This window comes from Siniperca chuatsi, linkage group LG11, assembly GCF_020085105.1.
Source record: "Siniperca chuatsi isolate FFG_IHB_CAS linkage group LG11, ASM2008510v1, whole genome shotgun sequence".
In the NCBI taxonomy this organism is placed as follows: Eukaryota; Metazoa; Chordata; class Actinopteri; order Centrarchiformes; family Sinipercidae; genus Siniperca; species Siniperca chuatsi.
In genome coordinates this window covers 15,761,558-15,786,800 of record NC_058052.1, presented here as the reverse complement: position 1 = coordinate 15,786,800, position 25,243 = coordinate 15,761,558, and the positions used below count along the sequence as shown (strand labels likewise).

The window sequence follows — 25,243 nt, the reverse complement described above, 5'->3', positions numbered from 1 at the left end:
GAATGCCAGCAATTGGGATGCTTACTGTTAGACAGCCCAGTTTTCTGCTCAGTTTCAATGTGTTTGTTGTTTCTGCAGTGGCTGAAGGCTTTCACATTACACTTCTGTCAGTGGCAACTTCATTGAGATAGTCCATTTCTTTTTAGATAGTCCAAAACCAGTCTCTACGATCTGTCAGTCAGACACTGACATACAAATCCAGCGTCTCCAAAGTCCTCAGTGGTCTGCCCCTTCAGAGTGCTTGGCAGGGGTATTTAATGTGCGTGTATGTGTGTGTTGGGGTAGAGGGATCTCTCACAGTGGTGACAGCACTAGTTAGCAGTTAGATGGCACATGGTGAAATGGAATTCTGGGAGTAGGCCTCTGATTTCTCTGTTGACACAGAGGAATGAAGGCTGGGAAACAGATACTGCTACTTCTGTAGCCCCTTTCAGACATGTACGCCTTTACCTTAATCTGACGGCAATTTAACAAGTCGCTCTCATGTCAGAATAAGCCCCCTGGTCACTTTTATGTAAAAGTCACGACGACAATCTTACTAGGTCAGACCTACTAACATTTCTGGATCACTTTGAAAACAGCACAAGTGAACTGAATGTCGTCAGATTAATGTAAAGACTGCAGCAGCACAAGGTGAAGGACGCAGAGAGATAAAATGCACGTCTTGTACCGCCTTCTAATATCTCTGTAATAAATGTATTATCTTAATCATTGTCTCTTATCCACAAAATCAGTTCAATTAACTAGGAAACACTGTGAAAGAGGCAATTTTCAGGAGTTCAGAAGATTCTTCTCAGATCTATAAAAACAGTTTTCGCTTTGCGGTGCGACCAGAGCAGAGTAGGTTAAAAACTCTCATACAACCACAATAATAATCTGGCCAACAGTCTCCTCATGTACTTCCAATGTTGATGTTAATGCCAACTGCATGGATGAATATATAAATATCCAGCTAAACGCTTTACGTACAGCACATGAGCTAACAGGAATTAAACTCAACTCTCAACTTAACGTCCTGCTATTCAATGCTAGTGCACTGTCAGACATTATAAACCATGCAGCAGAATTCACTCTCTAATAGCATTAAACGATTAAACTTTTGTGAAAATATATGTGTAGATTCACTGTTAGAAGCGGTAGCGAGCACCCCTCGGGCTCAGGCTTCAAAGTCAAAAAAAGTTTTAAAATCCATCAGTGATGCAGCCTCAGAGAAAACAGATAACACTCTTCTTCCTTGCTGTCACATTGAACCACAGGGAAATAAGACACCAATTACAGAGAATTATGGTGTTCACTCAGCTTCCACCGAGGCAACCAGGATCCTCTAACTTGTGTTGTTATTTAACTTCTCTATCTAATCTGCCCGGCTCTCCGTCTCTCTCTCTCTCTTCCTCCCGCTGTCCCCAGATGTTCCTGACAGTATACCTCAGTAACAATGACCAGCATTTTACTGAGGTTCCCGTTACCCCGGAGACGCTGTGCCGGGATGTGGTGGAGTTGTGCAAGGAGCCGGGGGAGACAGACTGCCACCTATCTGAGATGTGGCGTGGATCTGGTGAGTCACAGTGCCAGTTCACCCAGTGTTATCTTTATCCATCAACACACAATGAAGAACATTTTCAGTCACATGCTGTTTTGGAATATGGCTGTATCTCAAGGGACAGGAGTCAGTGTGCAGACACTTGTTTGTCTTCTTCCATTAATTAGAGGGAAATTGCTTTTCTGAAGTCAACCATATATGGAGATTAGCTGTGTGGTCAACTGCTCTGTGATTTCTTTTTGAAGGGCTTATCTCTTTGGGGTCTGCAATGCAAATGAAGCAGAGCCCATGATCCCTGTAACAAACACAAGCTCCCAGACATCTCCCACATCCCTCAGGTGGAGGGGGGTTTGAGATTTTATGCCTTCCCCATTTTCCCCATCTCTGAGAGTCATGAGGTATTCAGAATCAGAATTCAAGGAGCCAGGCTTTATAGCTGTTTCCATGGTGATGCTGCCATAAGAGTGAAGAAAGTGCCAATTATTGTGTTTGAGTACTTCCACAAGTAGTCTGAAAAGATACTGCTAACTGCTGAAAAGATTGTCTCATTTTGCACCCATTTCTCACTGTAGACCACTGCTGACTCTCCTTGAAAACACAGCAGTGACATTTTGCATCAAATTTGGATGTAAAGCTTTTAATAACCTGCATATTACAGTTGTTACTGATTTGTTTTGCAGTCATGCCACTATAATAGATCAATTTCATTGACCTCTACTTGACTGTAATGTGTCAGTCCATTTGTGTAATGGAATGGTCATAAGCAGGTTGAAGGAAACGTCTGAGGAATGGATGATGAGCCCTTTGGCTCAGTACCAGCCGAATAATTGACAACACATCACAGTTGTTTTCCCTGAGGTCATTGCTCAGAACGATGAACTAGATGCAGATGGCACTGATGAAATGAACATGGTTGGACAGGATTCACAAAGCAAACCTTACATGCACACTGGATCTACATTGGTCTTGTCTCGTGTTTTAACCTTATCAAAGTTTAATATAATTTTTTCAATATTGACTTTATGGGTGTGTTTTTACCTCACAACTGAGCACTGACGTTTTATTCTCTATTCCATCTGCAGAGCGAGCTGTAGGTGACGGGGAGAGGATGCTGGATGTGCTCCAACGATGGGGACAACACAGGGCAGAGGTGCGCTTCTTTCTGCGTCACAATCGAGCCCCTAGCAGGGAATCGGGTAAGTGTCTATCTCCAGCACACACCCCAACCACACATACAACAGATAATGAAGCTGAACCAAAGGGTCACTTCTCTCACATAAGAGTCATGGTAAATGGCTAAATGGTTTGGGTGAGGGCTGTCCTCAGAGAAAAGACATTTGACACCAACGTAGTAAACTTCAGAGATGCCTGCAATCTCTAAACATACACACATCCCCTCTGGCATTAAGCATTCATGAAAGGAAATTATATTAACAGCTTGTTTGAGGCTGAGAATGAACCAGGCCACCTCTCCTCTTACACTGCAGAGGTTTGGAAATGGTACTCTTAAGACTGTCTTCATCCAGCAAAGGGTTTTATATTAGCAGGCGTCAAATCCTCGAACAAGCCTTATTTAGCCGTACTCTTGGAGGCCAGGCCGAATGCAGGGTGTCCCAGTCACATCGTCATAAGCCTGTTACTTTTCAGTTTTCTTAGGAACACAGAAAACTCTAGTATTTTGGTCGTGCGCTATCCTCTCAGCCCCCAGTTGCATAATTAAGCCCTTTTACCCCTCACAGCTTGAGTCTGGCCCAGGGATTAGATGGCTGTTTTCCCTTCCTGTTATCTTACCCTGCTCTTGTTTTCCCACACGGTTGGCTTAGCTCTGGTCAGTCTTTGCACCACAGTTCCGTATTACCTTTTTCTGTTACAGTGTTTTTATGAAGGACGGGTACATTTTGTCTCTTGTTTCTGTGGTGTTCATATTATTTATGTAAGTACTGTTATACTCAGTCCTACCTAGTATTGACACCGTTTAATGTTCACACTTCCTGATGCTGTCCAGGCATGTTCTTTTTCACCAGATCAGGGGACAAAATGTATTCTCTGCTGAACTGAGCTAGCTAAGTAATTTCTCACCAAATGTCATAATGTCACTTATTGGGCCTTAGCATGGTGATCTCTTCAAACTAACACTTAAACAGTGCATATATTTAACATGCATACTGTATGTCAAGGGTCGTCTAAAACCATTATGCAAGCTAAGGGGCTTTGGTCATAGGCCAAGACTGTAAGGATGGGATCTGGATTGCCAGACTCCAGCTGTCAAATGCCAGTAGCATGGTTAGATCATGTACACAGTCGCACATGTGGGACCCATTGCTGTATATGGTAAAATCCTGACATTATTGCAAGTCACAAAGAGCACTGATCCCAGTTGTTTCCCAGAAAAGCTATGATCATTCAGCACTAGCCAGTCTGGTCTGCCTAGCTTTCTGCTGATCTACACCCTCCTCTGCAGCCAGAGAAAGCCGTATACCTAGGTGTGTACTCTTGTTTGTCAGAGACAATGACAGGCACAGAGGCAAGAGGAAGTTCCAGTAATTTTTCACAGCTGTCTGTAAAGGCCAGTAGTTTGCTCAGTTTGCTGTTTCCTGGTTTGGACTAAACTGGTGCAGTCTCCTTAGATGAAGTTCTACAAAAGATTGTGATGTCTGATGGAGTCTCTTATGTTTGTTACTCAGGTGGGTCAAGAGGCTCAGAGCCAAAGAGGAATGGCGTAAAGGGTCCCCCGGACAGAAGAATCGAGAATGGGGTGAGTTCCCACATCTTCTTCTTAGACTATTTGAAATGCGTTGAGCAGGATGCTTCCATCTTTAAGAAAAAACTTGTTTGTTGGTCAGTAAAAGAGGAAAGATATATCCTCATGAGATATTTTACCTGAGACAGTTTAGCACTGTCATGTTGTGTATACCTTTCCACACTCAATTATTTTATTTTAGAAGAACAAAAGCCCTGGGACTGTTGTCACTTATATGTGCTTTTTACAGCACCCCATTGGAATTACATTAAAATTACAGTTATAGCTTCCATTGCTCATTGCACATAGAATCCTCACATTTGTGAAGCTGGAAATGGTTTTACATGAAAAATGACTTAAATGATTATCAAAATAGTTAAATTATTTTCTGTTAATCGACTAATCGTTTTAGCTGTACTTGTACATTTTCATATGTTTTGTACGCAAAAATCTTAATTTTTACAGTAACTAGTAACTAAAGCTGTCAGATAATTGTAGTGAAGTACAATATTTCCCTCTGAAATGTAGTGGAGTAGAAGTATAAAGTAATATGAGAAGAAAATACTCAAGTAAAGTACAAGTACCCTTAAATTTGTATTAAGTTACATTCTGCCACTAGGTAGAAGGTGTTTTGATGCATCACCACCAAGACATTTCCATTTGTACTTCATTCCCATCATGTGGGTCATATATTTTAGTATTAATATAAATTCTGTGACCTGCTATGTTGTTTCTTCTTTGCCAAGGGCTACTAATTAATTCACATTCACAAACACCCTGCAGTGAGTAAATGCAAATACAAAATATAAACATCATTATAATCTTAATAGCTACACTTAACTTGACAGTTCATGCACTTTTACTTTATACTGTATTATTATCATCAACCAGTAAACCCACTTTGTACTTCACACTTATTTTATACTTATACCCACTTGGTACTTAATTTATTTTCTGACCTGTATTATAGTGTATTATATTTCTTTGCTTAGTACTTATATTCCTGTGTGCACTGACGTGATAGTGAGCTGCTGTAGCAAAAGAGTTTCCCCTCGGGGATCAATAAAGTATTCCTGATTCTGATCAGTGCATCCTAACATGCACATGCAACATACACATATAATTATTACGTTGAGAATGTCACCTGGAAAATAAATGTTGTACTACGAATCCTGAAACCACAAATAGGTCTACATTGATCCTCTTTTCAGGGTTTGAATAAGAAGGTAAAGGGATTTTGATGCTTCACTAATCTCACTAAGGCTACACTTATATACATGTATAAAAACACAAGGATGAATGTGTTTTCTTTTGTCCTTTGTCCCTCTATTCATCTCTGCCCAGGTGGCGACACCCCGGATGGACATGACACTGGCCGAACTACAAGAGATGGCTGCCAGACAGCAGCAACAGATAGAAGCTCAACAACAGCTCCTCGCTTCCAAGGTGCATAAAGAAGAAGTGCAAGATGAAAGGGGAGATGGGGACTGGTAGAGAGATGGGTGCATACACGGGAAGAAGAGGTTAAGTGGTGGAGATGAAACTAAAAGCCAGAGGAGAAGAGACAAAATAATGGAGCAAGATTAAAGAGGGTTATTGGGAGAAAGTGGGGAGATGGTACACAAAACAAAGGTACTAAAACAAGTCTAGTGCACTTATGGAAATGAAGACTAAGAGTGCATGTGGTGGTTGTGATAGACAGATTAGATGAATTGTGGATGCCTGCAGTACACCTGCAGCCATCCAGTGTTTTATAATTAGAGAAGCCTGAGACAGCTGCCTGCCTTGGATTCACACTGCGTAGGACTCATCTGGTATTTGAAGATCTCTTTTTCTCTTGCTTAGGACTTGTTTCTCACTTTGCTCAGGATTTATTGGTGACAGCGGGAAAGACATTTGACAGAAAACAGGCGTGATATAATTAAATTCTTGGCTGACCATTTTACCTCCTACGCATTTTTTGGTTCTTGCTGAGGCACCTAAAATGTTTCCGTTCTGCTGATCCAGACATATGTACTGTATTAAGATAACTTTAAAAAACTTAACTTGTGTCTTTTTCTTTGTGTCCCTGCTTAAATATGCCCCGCAGGCTGCAACCTGTGTCCTTGATCTGCTTTAGCATTCCGATCCAAGCAACTGTTATATGTGTGTATGCCTGAGGATAATACAGCAAGCCAAGGAATGTAGCTTCAAGCAGTCATGTGCACTTGCACACGAGTCAAGCAAACAAACAGGCATTACCATCAGCACACATCACCTGGAACAGTTCCGGTTAGAGACTGTGTTGTGCTCATCTTGGAACCAGTTGTGTTGATATAAAATCATATTCTTACAACAGCTCTTTTACTATTAGCCCATAAACATCTTACTGGAGTATGTTGTTCAACACCTTGGCTGAGGACACTTGGACAACAGCTGTTGAGAAAAGCGTGGATTGCCCCAGTAGCTCACCTGGTAGAGTGCATACCATTAAGGCTGGGTCCTTACCGCAGCAGTCCGGGTTCAATTCCAACCCACGGCCCTTTGCTGCATGTCATACCCTCTCGCCTTTCCTGTCCCGCTCTGCATCTCCCACTGTCTAATAAAGGAGAAAAAAATGCTTTAAAAAATAAATAAATAAAAATGAAAGTTAACAGGGATGTGTTTGTTTAATAATCATTCTGACCTTTGCTCCATGCTTTCTTTCTTTTCTCTTTTGTCTCTCCAGGAGCAGCGGCTGCGCCACTTGAAGCAGCAGGAGCAGCGTCAGCAGCAGCAGGCCTCTGAGCAGGAGAAGCTGCAGCGCCTCCGAGAGAACATTGAGAACCAGGAAACTCGGCTCAAGAAGGTCCGGGCCCTCAAGGGCCAGGTGGAGCAGAAGCGCCTCAGCAATGGCAAACTCGGTAAGCTCACAGACTTTGTGAATTCATGAATGGATGCCTGCTCAGAATATTGTATGACTATGAAGCACTGATTATTTGATTTTAATAGATTCAGACACAATGTCTTTCTTTGGCTTCCTGTCTTCATGATATTCTTCTTACCTCCATGCCTCCATCATCTTCACACACCTTTCTCTCTACTTGTTGTTCCCTCTCCACCTCCCCCTCCTCTTCACCCTTCTCCCTCTCCAGTGGAAGAGATAGAGCAGATGAACAACCTGTTCCAGCAGAAGCAGAGAGAACTAGTGATGGCTGCGTCCAAGGTGGAGGAGCTCAACCGACAGCTGGAGTTGCTCAAAAATGGCAAAATGGACAACTTCCATGACAACCAGAGCTCTGTGGCTGAACTAGACCGCCTCTACAAGGAGCTACAGGTGTGCAGAAGTAACATTTTACTGAATGAAATACAATACCAAAACAAAACTGAGCTCCAAAGACAGTATTTGTTTTAAATAAGCACACATTTTCTCCTCTTTTATGTCTTGTCCTTCTCGGTGGTCAGCTGAGGAACAAGCTCAACCAGGATCAAAACTCTAAGTTGCAGCAGCAGAGAGAGAGCCTGAACAAGCGCAACCTGGAGGTGGTTTCCATGGACAAACGGATCAGTGAGCTCCGAGATCGGCTGTGGAAGAAGAAGGCAGCTCTGCAGCAGAAAGAGAACTTGCCTGTAAGTATTATCACACCACAACAACATAAAAACATTTACATAACCTGATTCTGAACCCCTTCACGTATCATCTTTTATATTTTGTGAACGGTGTTGACATAAATTTAATTGTCAGTGTTACTTTCTTACAATTTGTCAGGCCACTATAATTCATATCTGCAAATAAGTGATGGAAATGGTTTTGATCAGAGCTCCCCCTAGTGGCCTTTTAATAAAGGCTGTTTTTATCTCTCTCTACCTCCGGAAGCCTCAGATGCCCTGGCATTCAGAGCTCACCCATGCCAACGTAAGGCTCCTTAACCTCACTATCTTCTGTGTGGGAAAACCTAGTGACCCCCTCACTTGAAGGAGTCTACTCCTATCTGTCTTTTTCCATTCTTTGATCTCTGAGATAGCTGGTGGGGATTGATCATTGTTTTGATCATGTCACAGAGCTGCATCTGAGTTTACACTCCCACTTCTTCACTCAGCTGTGTTTTCAGTCCCATTTGTCAGAAACAACTCCTGAAGATGAGAGAGGAGTAATGAGTGCGGGCTGACATCACAGACGGGCGGGAATGTCAAGGGAGATGCTATCTTTTCTGGCTGCACTCTTGACAGAAACAGGAAATTGCAAATAACTAGTTTACTAAAGGCAAACAACCAGCCTACTATAAAGCACTGGCTTTTCAAAAGACATTTTATAATAAAATACATGATAGGATTCAACACATACTAGAAATTAGCAGACTGAATAATCCAGTCTTTGTACTAGCTCTAATGGGTGTTAAGGTTTTGGCTCTGAACTCGATGCCTGGTGTGTCCCTGCTCCTCTGCTCCTCTCTCCCCTTTCCTGGAGTTGTTTTGAACACAGGTTGCCATGGGACTGTAAATAAGAGTCAACAGACTCGTCTATGAAACACTGTGAGGAAGAAAAATTAACATGTTCACTGCTTGAGGTTGAATGCTTGTGTAGGGTAGAGCGAGAATGGAAGGGTGGCCAAAAAGAAAACATAATCATTCTGTTTGGATGATTGATGATTTTATGTTTTCACCCTGCTCTATGCAGTAATTTCTTTTAATTATGTTTTCCTGATCAGGTCAACTTCCTCTCAGACATAATTAGGGTGTTTCATTGGCCTTCATTATTAACTTTCTTTCTTTCAACCAATTAACCGCAAAAATTGTTTTCCATTATTTAATGCTGATTCATAACTTTGTAATGCAAAGCACAAAGCTGTTTGTATTCAGTGCCATCAGAAACGTTTTTCTGTGTTGTATATTCAAAAAATAGCCTCCTTTAGTATGCAGCATGCAATGTTTACTAAACAAATGCAGTGTACAGGATCTAAAGTGGCTTATAAGTTAGAATATAAATAATAAATGTTATAATGGAGTTTTATATCCTTCTGGACTTCTGCTGGAAGCCTTTTAGATAAATGAGCAACTTGCACCCTAATCCAACTATAAAGAAGCCCAACATCTCTTTTGATGTCCCCTTTACATACAGTATATAATAAAGTAGGCACAGAACAGAGAAAGGTTTGCGCATGTGTTTTTGTGTTTGCATGTGTGTACATGCACATGTGTGTGTGTGTGTGTGTGTGTGTTTTAGAAATTAAGGCCTGAATAGGCCCTAGTGAGGAGGTGATTTACCCACACCCTGCCTGGAATCATAATGAGTGGCCCTTTTTCACACCAGCACAAAGACACACTCCATCCAAGCAGCTCTCTCCTCCAACCAAACAGCAAGCGTCTAGCTGACATCACCCAGCAAGCACGTATAACCATACTGACTGAAGAAAGGTAGTCTGAGAGCTGCCTGCCTAGAGTTATCCCGCACTGTCTTAGTCATATAGTTCAGAAAAGGCTGATATTGGATTAGAAAAGGGGGAATATTTGGTATTTTGAACTGCTGTTGCATGTTTGTGCTTTTGTGTTTTTCAAGAATGGCTATCCTGGTAAAGAGAGGGCTTCAAAAGACACTCATCTTCAGGTAACTAAACTAGTATTGGAGCTGAACATATGTCTCTTTCTGATCTGACCTCTTGAGTATGACTTGGCACATCAGATTCCATTAGTTCCTCTTTTTTTTTTTGCTTCAGACCCTTGATGGGGAAAGTTAGCCATGTTCATCTTGTTTTAAATGGACAGCTTGTCATAATATCATCAGCTGTAGGATAAGTTTTTGTCCAGGGGTTGAGCTATATTTTGAGAGATTGGTTGAGAGTACTTAACCCATTTTTGAAGTGAAAGTTAATCAGTCTATTCGTTGGGTTTGTACAGCATAAAGGCATTTATTTGCTTCTGTAATATGTTGTATCTATGACAAAATTACTGTCTTTTAACTTCAAAATTTCTATAATTAAACTTTAAATTAAGCTACAGGATTTAAGAGGTTGTACTGTCTGTGCGGATTTTACATCACCAGTCCAAGATGGAGAATTCACATCTATCAAGCAACATGTTTTACAAAAAGCACCATGCTATTAAAATGAGAGGGTTTTAATATTTTATAAATCTTTAATCAGTAACTGAAATCTGGGCGTTTTCTTGAACCAGTATAGTTATTCAGAAGTGATTGCTAAGAAACCTAAATACCAGTGTGAGTGGTTCAAGGCAGGGCTCAGAGGATGGTCATTCCAACATTTTGGAGTAAAATATCTGAATTACTGTTTGGTCATGTGCCAATTTGTTGCATTTATAGACATTCATGGTCTTCGGAGAATAAATCCTAATTACTTTGATCTTTCATCAAGCCCCACCAGCTGGTCCAAATTTCCACTTGTCCCAGACTTCACTTCATGACAGTACACCCAAAAAAACTCACTGTAATGAGCGGTTTGCTAGCACCACCCACATAAGACTGCCTTACAAATCTTTGAACACGTCCACACTAACCAGAATAAACACATTTGATTTGAGTAACAAGGCCCCTCTGGTGACACCCTCAGGCCAGATTTTTCCTTTTTGCCACAGAACATTAAAGTTGTTTCGCCATTTTTCATCCATAATACAATTTTTTGTTTTTTGTTATGTAATGAACATTACAGCCTTAGAGAGCTGCTATAGACTTTTAGTGCCTCGATATAATTTCAGCATGTTTTCTGTGTTACTTTTCTCAACAGTTGTTTTTGTATCATTACCAAAACATCAGATAAAGTTTTAGTTACCTTTTTTATATATATATATATATATATATATATATATATATATATATATATATATATATATATATATATATATATATATATATATATATATATATATATATATATATATATATATATATATATATATATATATATATATATATATATATATATATATATATATATATATATATATATATATATATATATATATATATATATATATATATATATATATATATATATATATATATATATATATATATATATATATATATATATATATATATATATATATATATGTATGTATATATATATATATATATATATATATATATATATATATATGTATGTATATATATATATATATATATATATATATATATATATATATATATATATATATATATATATATATATATATATATATATATATATATATATATATATATATATATATATATATATATATATATATATATATATATATATATATATATATATATATATATATATATATATATATATATATATATATATATATATATGTATATATATATATATGTATATATATATATATATATATATATATATATATATATATATATATATATATATATATATATATATATATATATATATATATATATATATATATATATATATATATATATATATATATATATATATATATATATATATATATATATATATATATATATATATATATATATATATATATATATATATATATATATATATATATATATATATATATATATATATATATATATATATATATATATATATATATATATATATATATATATATATATATATATATATATATATATATATATATATATATATATATATATATATATATATATATATATATATATATATATATATATATATATATATATATATATATATATATATATATATATATATATATATATATATATATATATATATATATATATATATATATATATATATATATATATATATATATATATATATATATATATATATATATATATATATATATATATATATATATATATATATATATATATATATGTATATATATATATATATATATATATATATATATATATATATATATATATATATATATATATATATATATATATATATGTATATATATACATATATATATATATATATGTTTGTGTCTGAATAGTGTGTTCTCTCTCTCTGTCTACAGTAATACAAGATATTTGAAATTACTCTCACTGGCCTTTGCAGCTCTAACAGCTTCCTCTGTTTTTTCTCTCCTACCCTTTCACTGTACAGCTGCCCTCTGAAGGCCAAGCCGGACAGCAGTCAGGTCCGTCTCGCGTGGCAGCAGTTGGCCCATACATCCAGTCATCCACAATGCCCCGGGGCCCAGTGAGGCACGACCTGCTTGTAAAACCAGCCTACCCAGACGGCACTGCCACCCTTCCAGCCCACGACCCGCAGAGCAAGGCTAGTACAGGTAAGCAACCAGAGACAACACACTGTCTGCAGCTCTTAACGCAAGCCTTTTCATTTTTGACCATAACTCAGATCTCTGCTGGGGCCGACTCGGCAGCAGGCTTTTACTTTGTCCCTTCTGTCATTTTATCCACTAAATTTGGCGAGTCTGCAACAGCTCAGTTAAAAAATGAAGCTTAAATTTTCAGATCACAAATATAAAGGAAATCAATAGCAAAGTGTCCTCAACTACATTTCCCAGTGTTTCTTTGTGTATGTCTCATGGAGTTTGGTATGTTTTTTTTTTTTAATTGAAATGTGACGAGACTGTCCTGCTTCCAGCAGGAAAAGAGGAGACTGGGACACCTGCTGGTTGCGATGTCACTCTGAGCTCAGAAGGTAGCTAGTTACATCCTGGATGGTGTGTTGTGACCTAGTATTTCTGAGCCTGAATATCTTTTTTCCACTTTCCTGACATTTTCTGAAGAACGTTTGATATGTTTTGCAGTGAGTGAACCAGTTTTTCATTGTTTTAATTGCCACAGTGTGTATTTTTGTGCCATTCTTAATATCAGCTCACACTACACTAGTCTTAGGTGTATGTAGGGAGTTATTTATACACAGGCAAATTAGCAGATGTTTCAAATGAATGTTCACTGTAATAACCAGACTGTAAAGGAATATGAACATAGCATAGTCCCTTCTGCTTCAGCTTTCAGGATTCATCTGTGGTCTTTGCTGTTTGCTTTATATTCATACTCAGCATCTTGAGCCTTGTAATCAAAACAGTCCACTGGCGAGCACTGATTGACCGAGAGAGATTAGCTGGAATCTGAGTGCGATTGCATATTTTTTTCAGAAGTTCAGTCCTGACTTTTTATGAGAACTAACTACTGGTGCATAATCCTGATTTGAAACCCGAAAAAGACAGTCTGACATTGATTTTGAACACACGCACCATGCCTTATCTAAGTTTAGTTTTATAGAATAACTTATTTGCACTACAAAATAAAGACCAAATAAAGTCAGGTGTTTCTTTTCTTTTTGTTTTTTCTTCTTTTTCGTAAGCTGCTGTTGCACCAGCACCCTCTCCTCGTGCACTGCAGTTGCATGTGTGCTGTGTAATGGAGGGGAACGAAATCTGGCCAAACCAATGAGGGGGCTAGAGCAACATATCCCGCTTAAAGATGTTCTTTGTGCCATCGTAATTCTTTCTCACCGCACTATCTCTAGCCCTAAATCAGTCCCCCAGTGGATAGTGGGCCAGCAGTGCGCTTCATGTTATTAAAAATGAATGATCCAACACCAAAATTAATCATTTCAAAACAACAGCAGAAGGCCCCCCTCCCTCTCTCACCTCCTCATCAGCTCATGTTTTCCTATTTAAAGCAATTCCACATACAGGAAGTAAAAGTAACAGGCTTTTCCCGGTCTGCCAAGATGTTGCACGCAATTATTTCTGCATGCTGAGTTGATTCGCAGTATGGGAAATAAGAGAGATAGAGATGGGCAGGGGACGCAGAGGGATCTGCTCTTATATACACCCATTCCCAGTTCCTCTCTAGCAGTGAAGTTGTGCATATTATTGGGCAGGCTCCTGGGGGTTGTGCTGGTCTCTGTGTGGCCCCTCACGGGGGGCCCTGCTTGGGCCCAGCCAACAGCATGTCTAGAGCAAAGGGACATCTGGAGCTCTAAGGCTACTTTGTTTTTCTTGTCTTTCGAATGCATCTTCCTCAGAAGCCATGTTCTTGTTTAAGCCTCTGAAAGAGCTGCGGGCTAAGAGAAAAGGTACACACTTGTGTTTGTGTGTTTGCGTGTGTGCTTCTCAACGGCTCTGTTTCGATGTGTTTATTTTTCATGAGAATGATTCTCACTGAAAAATTGGTATTTTCGTCATCATAGCTGGATCTTTGGTCCTGTTTTGCTTGTTTTGCTGCTGTTTGGTCTCCTTCGTTCTTTTTCTGCTGCTCTAAATGGGTCAGTTGGAACAAACACATGACCTTCAGTTGAAATGACATTCTGTGTGCATTCTGACCAACCCAATCAGGTCTCGTTCGCAATATGTGTGTGTGTGCGTTTGTTGGTGTGTATTTGTACAACACCTCTTGAGAGGGAGCATTTAACTACAGACTAGGCACTGTGATGGAAATCATCATGTTTTACCATGTTTGGATGTGATGCTGATCTTGCTAGTTGCAAGAGCCCCACGTTTTTGTGGCTCATCTGACTGTGGATGTCTGCGGACATGCATGGCTACTGGCTGGGTCTTAGTCAGTCTACCAAAAAAAACAAACGATGAGTAACGAAGCAAAATGCAACAGAATCCATTGTTCTTTTTCAAAAATGTGTGACTCTAACACACATAACATAACACACAGCTCTTTGAACTTTGTGTTTATCTGGATAAATAATGGCTGAAGCTATTGGCTGAAGCTAGCTCCACTATTAGTATTGGTGATTGTTTTATCTTTATTTCTATGTAAAATCCTAAGGTACATGCTAAAATTTAAACACTCCCTACCTCTCTTTTTATGCCTTCTGCGGGTCCTCCAGGCCTTCAGCCATCCAAGCTGGCAGACTGGGGCTCTTCAAGTCCAGAATCCAACACCAACGGTCATGGTCCAGCTTCAACACTGCCACGAATGACCTCTCACTCAAACTCTAACACAGAACAAGGTAAGAGATAAACACAAACACCACATGCACATACAGCATTTCCACAAAAACTGTGCTGCAATCCCATTCCTGTAACTGTGAAAACAGTAACTGTTGATAAGGCAGCCCCTTTGGAAGCTTTTGTCTTTTTATGAGTCACACTGTGTCTGAACATGAGATGAAACTGATTACTGCCTCTGCATGTGGTCTGTGGATAGATGAGACGGAACTGAAGAGGGACAGGAAGGTGCGTCCATTTTCTATGTTTGAGCCAACGGAAGCTCCCACCACCTCCCTCCGCAAAAACCAGAGCAGTGATGACCTGGTTAGAGATGCCCAGGTGAGAGGGAATGAAAAAACACTCTTTACATCCTCACAGGAAAAAACTCACTAGTCAGATTTGTTTATTACCAGCAGGAGTAAACCCTGGCATCTAATTTGCTACTCTCTCTCCTCTCATCTCTCCAGTCTGCTCCCAAGGCTCCAGTCAAGGTGCCTCCTCCTGTGCCCACCAAACCGAAAGGCCCTGGTGTCGTGCCCTACGGCAAACCAGGCCTCAACACAGGCACCTTCCCTAAAGCCAAGCCCCTTAGCCAGCAGCCCCAGGCTGCCCAGGGCCGCGGCCCACTCCCACCCTCACAGAGCCAGACACTCCCCCTACCCTCCAAGCAGGACACTCCACCTGCAGCCACGGTACGGCCCTTCACCCCAGAGCTGCCCTCCTCCAAAGACCCCAGCCTGAGTAAGCCCCAGACTTTAGCAGCCAGCTCCATTTATTCCATGTACACACAGCAGCCTGGCGTGGGGAAGCCCTTCCTGCCTGGTGTGCAGGGTGCTCTCAACAGGTCTCAGAGCCGCACCAATGGATTTGTCAGTGGTAAGAATATCCAGTTGTAACTTTTTCAATTTAGTGCCTAAACAGTGTTGTTGAGGTGACACAGATGTGGTCATTTTCCTTTGGGTTCCTGGATAGTAGACTCAATAGTAGTAGTCTGTCCGGTCATGAACACATGCTTTCTCTTTGTTGCCATCTGTTACATCTTCCCTTTTCAAACACAATCACAGGCAACCGGACCTGCGGCTTTTGACTGGAATTGTGGAAATTAAATGGAACAGATTTTTCTCCAGCCCTCAGTCTATTCTGAGGATTTTCATGTAATCCGCGCTTGCTCTATAAGATGAATCGAATATTATTTTGTAAATACATTTAAGGGAAACAGGAAAAACAGGTAATTAAAAGAGAGAGACCCCTTCCTGACAGATAGAGGTGCAATAGAAGCCATAGATGAAAACGACAAATTACAGAAAGCAAATCAATTTGTTGTAATTAATAGATATGCATGTCTAAATAGGCATAAATGATGTCCTATATGAGTATATTAGGTCCAGTATAATTAAGTAATCCATTATACAGTTATTTAGACTGACCTGGTATTTAATTTATGAAAACAATGACATTGTACTTTTCTGATCTCAGCATGACAACTAGTTTGTTATATAGGTGTGCAGCGCTTAACATCTCTTAGCTAAAGTTGAAAGATGAATTACCAGAACAGTATTTCAAGTCGATCCATAATTGATATTCCTATCAGGTGAACATTCTTGTTCCCTTAAAGCAATAATTTAATGGAAAAATGTCACCTAGCAGCAGGTTTAGAAACTGGTACAAACAGGTTTCTTTACAGCCATAAAACAAAACACACAAACAGCATTTTGTTGGAAAGAATTTCTTGTTTTTATGTGATCCGTCTTAACAGTGATAAAGTGCAAAATTATCTTGCTTAGAACCCCATTCTGCTTTTCTTGTGTTGCTGACCCGACACAACTCTCACAGGCTGGTTAAGTCAGGTGGCAGGGTTAAATACAGCATCAAATTATTAATTAACATGGTGATTTTAATTTTGTAATCATGAGTTTAAGGCCTTGGTAATGTGGCTCGATCTTGTAATTAACAAAGGCAGCAGGGAAAGGAGCAGTGAAATCGGGCCAAGAAAGTAGTTTTCTACAGTAAGTGATAGTGAACAAAGGGTCAGTCATTAGGTTATTAGTGTGGCATTAGTAGTGGTATTATCTCTGTCGACATTGCAGTCTTAACACTTTTTCCTGTCTTTGTTTTGTAGTGTACGGTAAACCAGTGATCCCCAGTGGAGGCGCCCAACATCCAGAGAACCCTTACCTGGACCGCCGCTCCCCTGCCCTAGAATCTGAGGTGGACCACAGTGGAGCCAACAACGTGGGCCCCAGCCCATCTGAGGGCCCCCAACCAGAAACGGAGCGCATCCCCCGGCCCCTCAGCCCCACGAAGCTGCTTCCCTTCATTTCAAACCCCTACAGGCATCAGAGTGATGGTGACCTGGAAGCCCTGAGAAAGAAGCTCTACAATGCCCCAAGGCCCCTGAAGAAACGTAGCTCCATCACTGAACCAGAGGGTCCTGCAGGGCCCAACATTCAGAAACTACTCTACCAGAAGACCACACTGGCAGCTATGGAGACCACTGTGACTACACCAAACACTCCCGCCTATGCTGGTGAAGCAGAGAAGGCAGTGGAGGGATCTGTTCCAAGCCCTCTAAGTGGTGCAGAGAACCACCCATCAGAGACGGGACAGACTCTGGAGGGAGGACAACTCCCATCTCACATCCCAGGTGCTAATGTCCACATTCCAGCCCCTGCTGAACAGACCAAACCACCTTCAGCCATCCCAGAGAGGGAGAATATTATCCCGCCTCCTCCCCCATCCCACCCAGCCCCCAGGCCAGATGACGCTCTTTTCCCACCACCACCCTCTGCTGGCTTGGAGGACATAATACCTAACCTTCCCCCTCCGCCTCCCGAAGGCTTCCTGGAAGAGTTCCCCCCCTACCCACCACCCCCATACCCCAGTGGAGCAGAGCAGGACAGCTTGGGAGAGGACACCTTTAACATGAAGGCACCTGAGGTCACTGGCCAGGTCACTCTGCCACCGGTATGAATCTTAAACTGTTGCATCACAACTATTATCACATTATGGCTGTATAGATTTATGTTGAGTGATGTAAAGGGTCACTACAGTCCTGAGTCCACAGTATAGATTCCCCTTGTTTGCTTTTGCGCATGTGTACATGTGTTTTTAAATACCCTCACACGTTTGTTTGTTAGTTTCACAGGGGCAGGTCATGAGGTACAGTTAGTGCACTCATAGTGTTCTACTTTTTAATGACCTGCTGGTTAACGGCAGTGGCCTGGTCTGATGTTATATAATTAGATAATCCCTTTCAAGTACTTCTATTGTTTCTGGAGAAAATGGGCCTTATTCTGCTTATACTAAGCGGATACCCACCCCACTTTCCCCTATTTACTTAGATGCATTCTGTGTTGAAAATAAACACCAGTTTACATGTTCTTATTGTTAAGCTCTTAGTGAACCCTCTTAAGTGGGTTTTATGGTGAGGGACCAGGTTTTACCCCAAAAGGTCAAACCAATGAGAAATCAGTGTTCTGACCCACCCCCCCCCCAGTTCCCTCCTTTTGCCACGTCCATTTAAGACCCATTTGGTTGCATAATCATGGTTTTAGAGAAATTAATTTGTTTCTTTCAGCTTGTGCTGATACACTGGATTAGCAATGCACTTAGAGCTGGAAAACAAGTCCCTCCTCTGCTCTCAGTCTAGATTGAACAGTGGACACTCCGCAGGACAGACTTTCAGGATGAGACTCTGCACTCTCACGTCTTAGATGTACATTTCTCTTCTCTGTGTTGTAATGGCTGTTTAAGATCATTTGTGTGATACACGATCATGATTGTGTTTTTAGGGAAAGAGGACCAACTTGCGTAAGCTTGGCTCTGAACGCATCGATCACAGCATGAGAGTGAAGTTCAACCCACTGGCTCTGCTGCTGGACTCCTCTCTGGAGGGAGAGTATGACCTGGTCCAGAGGATCATCTATGAAGTAAGACATTTTCTCCACAAGAAAATTTGCTATGTATTATATCTTCTGCTGTGTTAGTTAGCTTGTTAAGTTTCAGATTCAAAATATCTTAAAAGTAATCATTATATTTCACATTTGCTGATGCTAAAATGAAACTGAGTCTGTCTCCCTTCGCCCCTTGTAATTTCTCAATCACAGGTGGAGGATCCCAGTCAGCCCAACGATGAAGGCATCACTGCTCTACACAATGCTGTCTGTGCCGGACATACAGAGATTGTCAAGTTTCTGGTTCAGTTTGGTGTAAATGTCAATGCTGCTGACAGTGATGGATGGTAAGTTGGAGTTCACCGCTGATATGGTTGGATGGTAGGATTTTTACATTTTTTTTTCAACTCAAATCTGGACAACTCTGAACATAATCCTGCAGCATGAGCTGGTTAACAACCGAAACCTGAATGTAGTGTAGTGGATCCAACTGTGATCACCAAAGTCCAGTCATTAAATTCAGTATTTTGAAAGTCTCTATAGTCCTACTCTGTAGTGGTTAGTGTTTCTCTTATCGTACTTCTCATCTCCATTTTCCTCTCGTCTTGCCTACTGTTCCCTTTCTTTTCTCACCCATCCTCTACCATAGGACACCTCTTCACTGTGCTGCATCCTGCAACAATGTGCAAGTGTGCAAGTTCCTGGTGGAGTCTGGTGCTGCAGTGTTTGCTATGACTTACAGCGACATGCAAACAGCAGCTGATAAATGTGAAGAAATGGAGGAGGGCTATACCCAGTGCTCTCAGTTCCTATATGGTCAGTGAAAGCTATTTTATTATTTTTGATTTCTTTGTTTTTTCTTTATGTTATGCATGCTATGTTCCTTTCTTTGATTTGTATTGTGTCCTGTGTCCTGTGTCTGTTTCTGTCGAGACAAAAACTCACAACACTTCGGCAACAAATCTTTTTGTGCTGATTATTTTTCTGTGTTCTTTTAAATTTGTCTACCCTCAGGTGTCCAAGAGAAGATGGGCATCATGAACAGGGGCGTAGTCTATGGTCTGTGGGACTACAATGGTGAAAACCCCGATGAACTGCCGTTCCACGAGGGAGACTGCATGACCATCGTCCGCAGAGAGGACGAGGACGAGATTGAATGGTGGTGGGCACGTATGGGGGATGCTGAGGGTTACATTCCTCGCAACCTCCTTGGGGTGAGTCATGGGTCACTGAAACTAATGAATGATGAAATGTGTTTATTTTATGTACTAATGTGCATTGTTGACATGTCCTCTTGTTGTCTCTAACAGCTGTACCCCAGAATAAAGCCAAGACAGAGAACCCTGGCTTAAAACACAAAGATCCCTGCACATTCCAGTCTGCCAGAACTCTCCGAAACACACACACACACACACAGGCTTTAACATACTGGGCAAGAGAAGGACACTGCTGAAATGAAGAGGCAAGGACAGACCAAACAATATGAAGGATCAACTATGAACTCTTTCTGGCACTTTTTTTCTGTATGTACAACAGAGGGATTCTCCCTCACTTATTTTTTCAGGCCACACTGTTTACTGTGTACTTAAGACACGATTGGCATTGTTTTTCCTTTATTCCACTGTTTTTGTTGTTTTTGTAATTGTCTGAAACTATTTCTAAAGTGACAGAAACTCAAATGTTGGGATGTAAATGGAACAGCAGTATTTTTTTGCTAGAAAGTGATTTTTACACTTTTGAATAGTCATTTAAAACTTGTTTTCTGGGCTACTGGTTATTTTTTAACACACTTGGGGCTCTACATTGCATGAGATGAATGAGTGGATGATGATGATGATGATGATGATGATGATGGTGCTTTTGAATTGTTCTGTTACCATGACAATCTTTGGGGGCTTGTTTCTCATCATCTGTGTTGAGTGACTGCGCCTCTGTATATTTGCACTGGAGGTGTAAAGTTTCACTTGTGACCGCCACTGTTCTGTCTAAATAAATAGAAAATGAAATAATTGGTGGGAAAAACGGTGGTCAAGCTTTTGATTGATCTATTGCTGTTTATTCTGTGGTCTACGATACCCAGAAAGCCAGTCCGCTTTCCAGCATTGGCACATGGCTGAGATACCATAGATAAAGTGTAAACATGTATTTTTGTCACAAAAACTAGTGAAATATTACTGTAGGAATAATACTGTTATGAAAATGGACTTTCAAACTCTAAAGAGGCGCTTTGACCAAGATGTCATGCAGTATGAATTTTAATATTCCAGGCATTTCATGACAATACAATAATGTAAGCCTAATACCAGAAACCTTGACTTTTTGTAGTAATCAGTAAGAGATGACACTATTGTGAAGTCAGACACAATTTCTAAGTCAAATAAAAAAAGACAAATAAAAAAGATGGAACTTTTATGTTATGAGTTCCCAAAACTCAGCTCATCACATGTCTGTGTCAATGCAGATGTATTTATTTTTGTTACCTTTTTTCTTTAGCCCTTTTGTCATAACTATAACCACAAATGTACTGTAGTATTTCAAACATTTACAATAAAATACTTTGTACCAAGTTTATATAGTCTTCTTGTTGTTGACAACAAATGCAGACTTTTATCCAATTTTCTCATCATTGTGGTAAAGGTGAGTAGACACCAGAATAATTTTTAACTAAATCTAGTAAATGTGTGGGTCTCCATGCATATTGTTTTTATACACAACGTTTGCTGCTCTCTGCTGGGCAGAAGGTGATTTTACTTCCCTCAGCATTAATTCTAACATGGAAAAGATTCAAACGTGGTGGGAGCAGGCTGTAAAATCCGTAAATCTTGTATAAGTGTTACACTACATAAAACATGATTCGGGCCGGCTTGTACCTGACCAGCTTTTATAGTACCACTGTGCTGTAGACCGCACTGAGCTTTCTGTTTGTGCATTAACTTCTACGGAATGAATTGATATCAGATATTGATCAAGTATATTTTAGGCAATCTTTGTAAGATGATAGCTTGTTGTATTAGATCACTGTTAAGTACTTTGTGAGAGAAGTCCATTTCCTCTCCTAGTCTCTTCAGAACAGGAAAACAAGCAGACAACAAGGATGTTGTAGAGGGAATGGCACCCACAACTGAGCTCGACAGAGGGAGAGCACACAGGATTTAAAGCATTTGAACCGGTATTTCAGCTACAACTGAGGATAAATTAACATAAATGAGCCTTTAAGTTGGTAATGTTTGTAGCTAAAATAAAGAAAAGCAAACTGCTACTGACATTTTAGCTTTTTGTGGAAACATTTATTGACTTCAGAGAGAAGTTGAGACCTTTTCAGTGAGTCTTTACGGAGTTTTTTAAGGGACAACATGTAGCAGCTATTAGTGGTAATGCATCTGAAGCTCATCCAGCTCCCACATCTATATTTCCACAACTGGTCTGGTGATTTAAATCACTGATCTTCCTTCACCACTGACAAGTTGAGCTGCCAGTTCAGGGTACAGTTAGGTCAAACTGTTTCCCAAAGTCTTGAAACTTGACAGGAAAAGAGGAAGAGATGAAGTGAGTGAGTGCATTTATGTTTGGACCCCACTAATCACCGCTTGCAGCTATATTTAACATAATTACTGTTCAACTAATCAATCTTCTTTTCATTTATTGCATTATTAGTATAATATAGTATATTATTTATTTTTATGCTGAAAATCTTTTTTTGTGTTGATTTCAAATTTTAAAAACGTTTTTTTTTTAACATATTACATCTGTCCTTACACATACATATCACACAGTGTAAAAGTACTGAAACTGTGAAGCAAACCTGATTTTACTGTGGACTCATCGAGATATCAATATGAACAAAAAATATTGAGCCATGATTTATTTCAGGGGTATTCTTGTATAGTAGTAGACCTATGTGTGTGATTTGCTGTGTTCAGTATTCGGACAAAGAAAGATACAGGTGTTTACAGTTGTGCAATTACACAGGTTATTAACTCTAGAGGGTTTTTTTTCTTTGATGAAAAAGCAGGCAAGACATTAAAAACATTGAAGAATGTTCCCATTTCTATCTTACTTCCCTGCCCCAAGACTAAATAATTGCAGAATATTGCTGAATAATAACTTTTAATCATCCAGCTCTAAGCAAACAGCATGGTCCCAACAGAGTGTGGCAAGAAAATTAACATTTTAAAATCTAAACAGCATCAACATGAATTGTAGTTGAAAGATGACAATCTCAGAAGGAAATGACAGTAAGAGTAATTGGTGTACCAAGTACTGTAGTGTTTGTCTTTATCTGTCACGATAATAATTTGGGGTACTCCATCTTCTGCAAGATAAAGTAATTACAGGGCTGAAGTGATTGCTGGTGACTGTCTGTGTTGAGAACAGGTTCATCTGTCACACCAAACACTCCCTGGGTCAGAAATTGGTGAGATGCAGCTTGAACAAGACTAAATGAGTCTACAGCCAGCTAGCAGCAAGCAGCTCTGTGAAGTTGTCGGCTACTGGGCACAGAGGTACTTTGAGCTTAATGCTAACTTTAGCATGCTAACATGCGCACAACATTAACATTATTATGGTAAACGTCACTGGCACTGCTGATGAGAATGACATTAGTTTTGCAGGTATTTGGTCATAAAGGACAAATGTTGACCTGATGATGGCGCTAGAGGAAAGTCCAGAGATCACTAAAATCATTAGGATTCATCCTCTGGGGACCATGAATGTCTGTAGAAATTTTCCTGAAAATGAATCTAATAGTTGTTGAGATATTTTAGTGTGGACCAAAGTGGTGGACCAGCAGGCAGACAAACCGATATTGCCATCCACAGAGGTATAATGTTTACCATGTTCACCATCTTAGATTGTGTTATATACGCTTCCTCAAATAACACAACCTATGCTTAGCCTACCTGTTGTACGAAAAAATGTAAATAATTCATGACTAGAATTTCAACTGACTGGCTTGCTGTCTCTGTAGATCTCTGTAACACAGTGGCAGGCGGAGTGAAACAGTTCAATGCATTTTTTATTGTTATTATTAGCAAGGAAACACTGGGAGACCCTGTATGTCCACATCTGAGCCAACCACTCCACCTCTTCTTCAGGTACCACTGTTGTGCCATGGTAACCCGCGACAGTGACGCTCCTTTCTCCAGAAGCTCCAGTGAAGTTCTTCTGCTGTGTCCCTTTGTGTGTTTTATAGGGTTAAAACAGCTGAGTGTATAAGACACAACCTCTTCGCTGCACAAATCCTCTGCTGAAATGCAATGAGTAGAGATAAAAGGCTCAAGTCAACATCAACACTACCCACTGAACATGACTAACTGCATTCATAATTGATTAAAAGTTCTGTATAAATGTGAGAAGAATGTCATATGTGGACTGATAGATATCTGCTGTTTTCCCCCTCTGTAATCAGAGCTCTCATTGATCTCTGCAGCACACTAGCTGAGCCCTTTGTGTTTGTATGAGCAGTGTGAAGACCTGCAGGGTATATGCACACAGATAGAGATCTGATCTATGTTGTTACTGTTGCCTTGTGCAATATAATGCCAAATTCCCAAGTATAGCCCCTCTGGGCATGTTATTTCATTGGGTTTTGTGTATGTCTGGGGATAGGGACAGGGGAGAGTGATGGAGCCAGCATTCCTCACAGGCACCTTCATTAAGTGTTGAGCTCTTGTGTTCATAACATCCACATTTAATGGGATATAGGACCTGCTGCACCATGAATCTCACCTAATCTAGAAATGCAAAATATAATATTTTTCCCACAGGGTCTGGAGGAGAGGAAACAGATTCAGAGCTGCGGGTGGAATTATGTCTGCATGTCTGAATGTGAGTAATGTGAGTCTAAAACCTAAAGCAAAAGCTACAGTGACATCTTTGGTTTGTGTTTCAAAAATCCAGTCTTCTGTAAACCTGCAATAAGCATATATCTACCGACCTTCAAACCTGCAATAACTGACTTTTTTGGCCACTTGGGGGCAGTAGAAACTCAGTTCTAAAAAGGTGATATCTCGTACTTCTGCAAACAATATTTAGCAATACCACCCATGCAGTCCTGATGAAGCCAATGACAGTTTTTGAGTGTTTTCTTAATAAATAATACCTGAAGTTGTCTTTTGCGAACTTTAACTTAGTTTTGTCTATTTAATGTTATCAAGAACAACTTAAAGCAGTTACAATCAATAATTGTATTTAAAAAATGGATCACATGAC

General features: G+C 39.8%; 1 protein-coding gene across 6 annotated transcripts in view; it reads left to right on the top strand.

Moving 5' to 3' along the window:
- The window catches only part of tp53bp2a (tumor protein p53 binding protein, 2a), a 32,728-nt gene extending 11,128 nt beyond the window's left edge, over nucleotides 1-21,600 (top strand). The window contains exons 3-22 of one of the 6 annotated variants that reach the window (XM_044213703.1): nucleotides 1,408-1,555; nucleotides 2,623-2,736; nucleotides 4,225-4,295; nucleotides 5,625-5,726; nucleotides 6,988-7,162; nucleotides 7,394-7,575; nucleotides 7,704-7,868; nucleotides 8,122-8,154; nucleotides 9,796-9,843; nucleotides 12,323-12,506; nucleotides 12,827-12,883; nucleotides 15,038-15,160; nucleotides 15,358-15,479; nucleotides 15,608-16,016; nucleotides 17,260-18,104; nucleotides 18,932-19,069; nucleotides 19,247-19,380; nucleotides 19,683-19,849; nucleotides 20,048-20,247; nucleotides 20,344-21,600. In XM_044213703.1, coding sequence (XP_044069638.1) covers nucleotides 1,408-1,555; nucleotides 2,623-2,736; nucleotides 4,225-4,295; nucleotides 5,625-5,726; nucleotides 6,988-7,162; nucleotides 7,394-7,575; nucleotides 7,704-7,868; nucleotides 8,122-8,154; nucleotides 9,796-9,843; nucleotides 12,323-12,506; nucleotides 12,827-12,883; nucleotides 15,038-15,160; nucleotides 15,358-15,479; nucleotides 15,608-16,016; nucleotides 17,260-18,104; nucleotides 18,932-19,069; nucleotides 19,247-19,380; nucleotides 19,683-19,849; nucleotides 20,048-20,247; nucleotides 20,344-20,385 — 3,459 coding nt within the window. In that variant the 3' untranslated portion in view covers nucleotides 20,386-21,600. Of the gene's footprint in view, nucleotides 1-1,407; nucleotides 1,556-2,622; nucleotides 2,737-4,224; nucleotides 4,296-5,624; nucleotides 5,727-6,987; nucleotides 7,163-7,393; nucleotides 7,576-7,703; nucleotides 7,869-8,115; nucleotides 8,155-9,795; nucleotides 9,844-12,322; nucleotides 12,507-12,826; nucleotides 12,884-15,037; nucleotides 15,161-15,357; nucleotides 15,480-15,607; nucleotides 16,017-17,259; nucleotides 18,105-18,931; nucleotides 19,070-19,246; nucleotides 19,381-19,682; nucleotides 19,850-20,047; nucleotides 20,248-20,343 lie in introns of all 6 variants that reach the window. The other 5 variants (XM_044213702.1, XM_044213704.1, XM_044213705.1 and 2 more) reach the window with 5 other exon arrangements.
- Nucleotides 21,601-25,243: the final 3,643 nt, after the last annotated feature.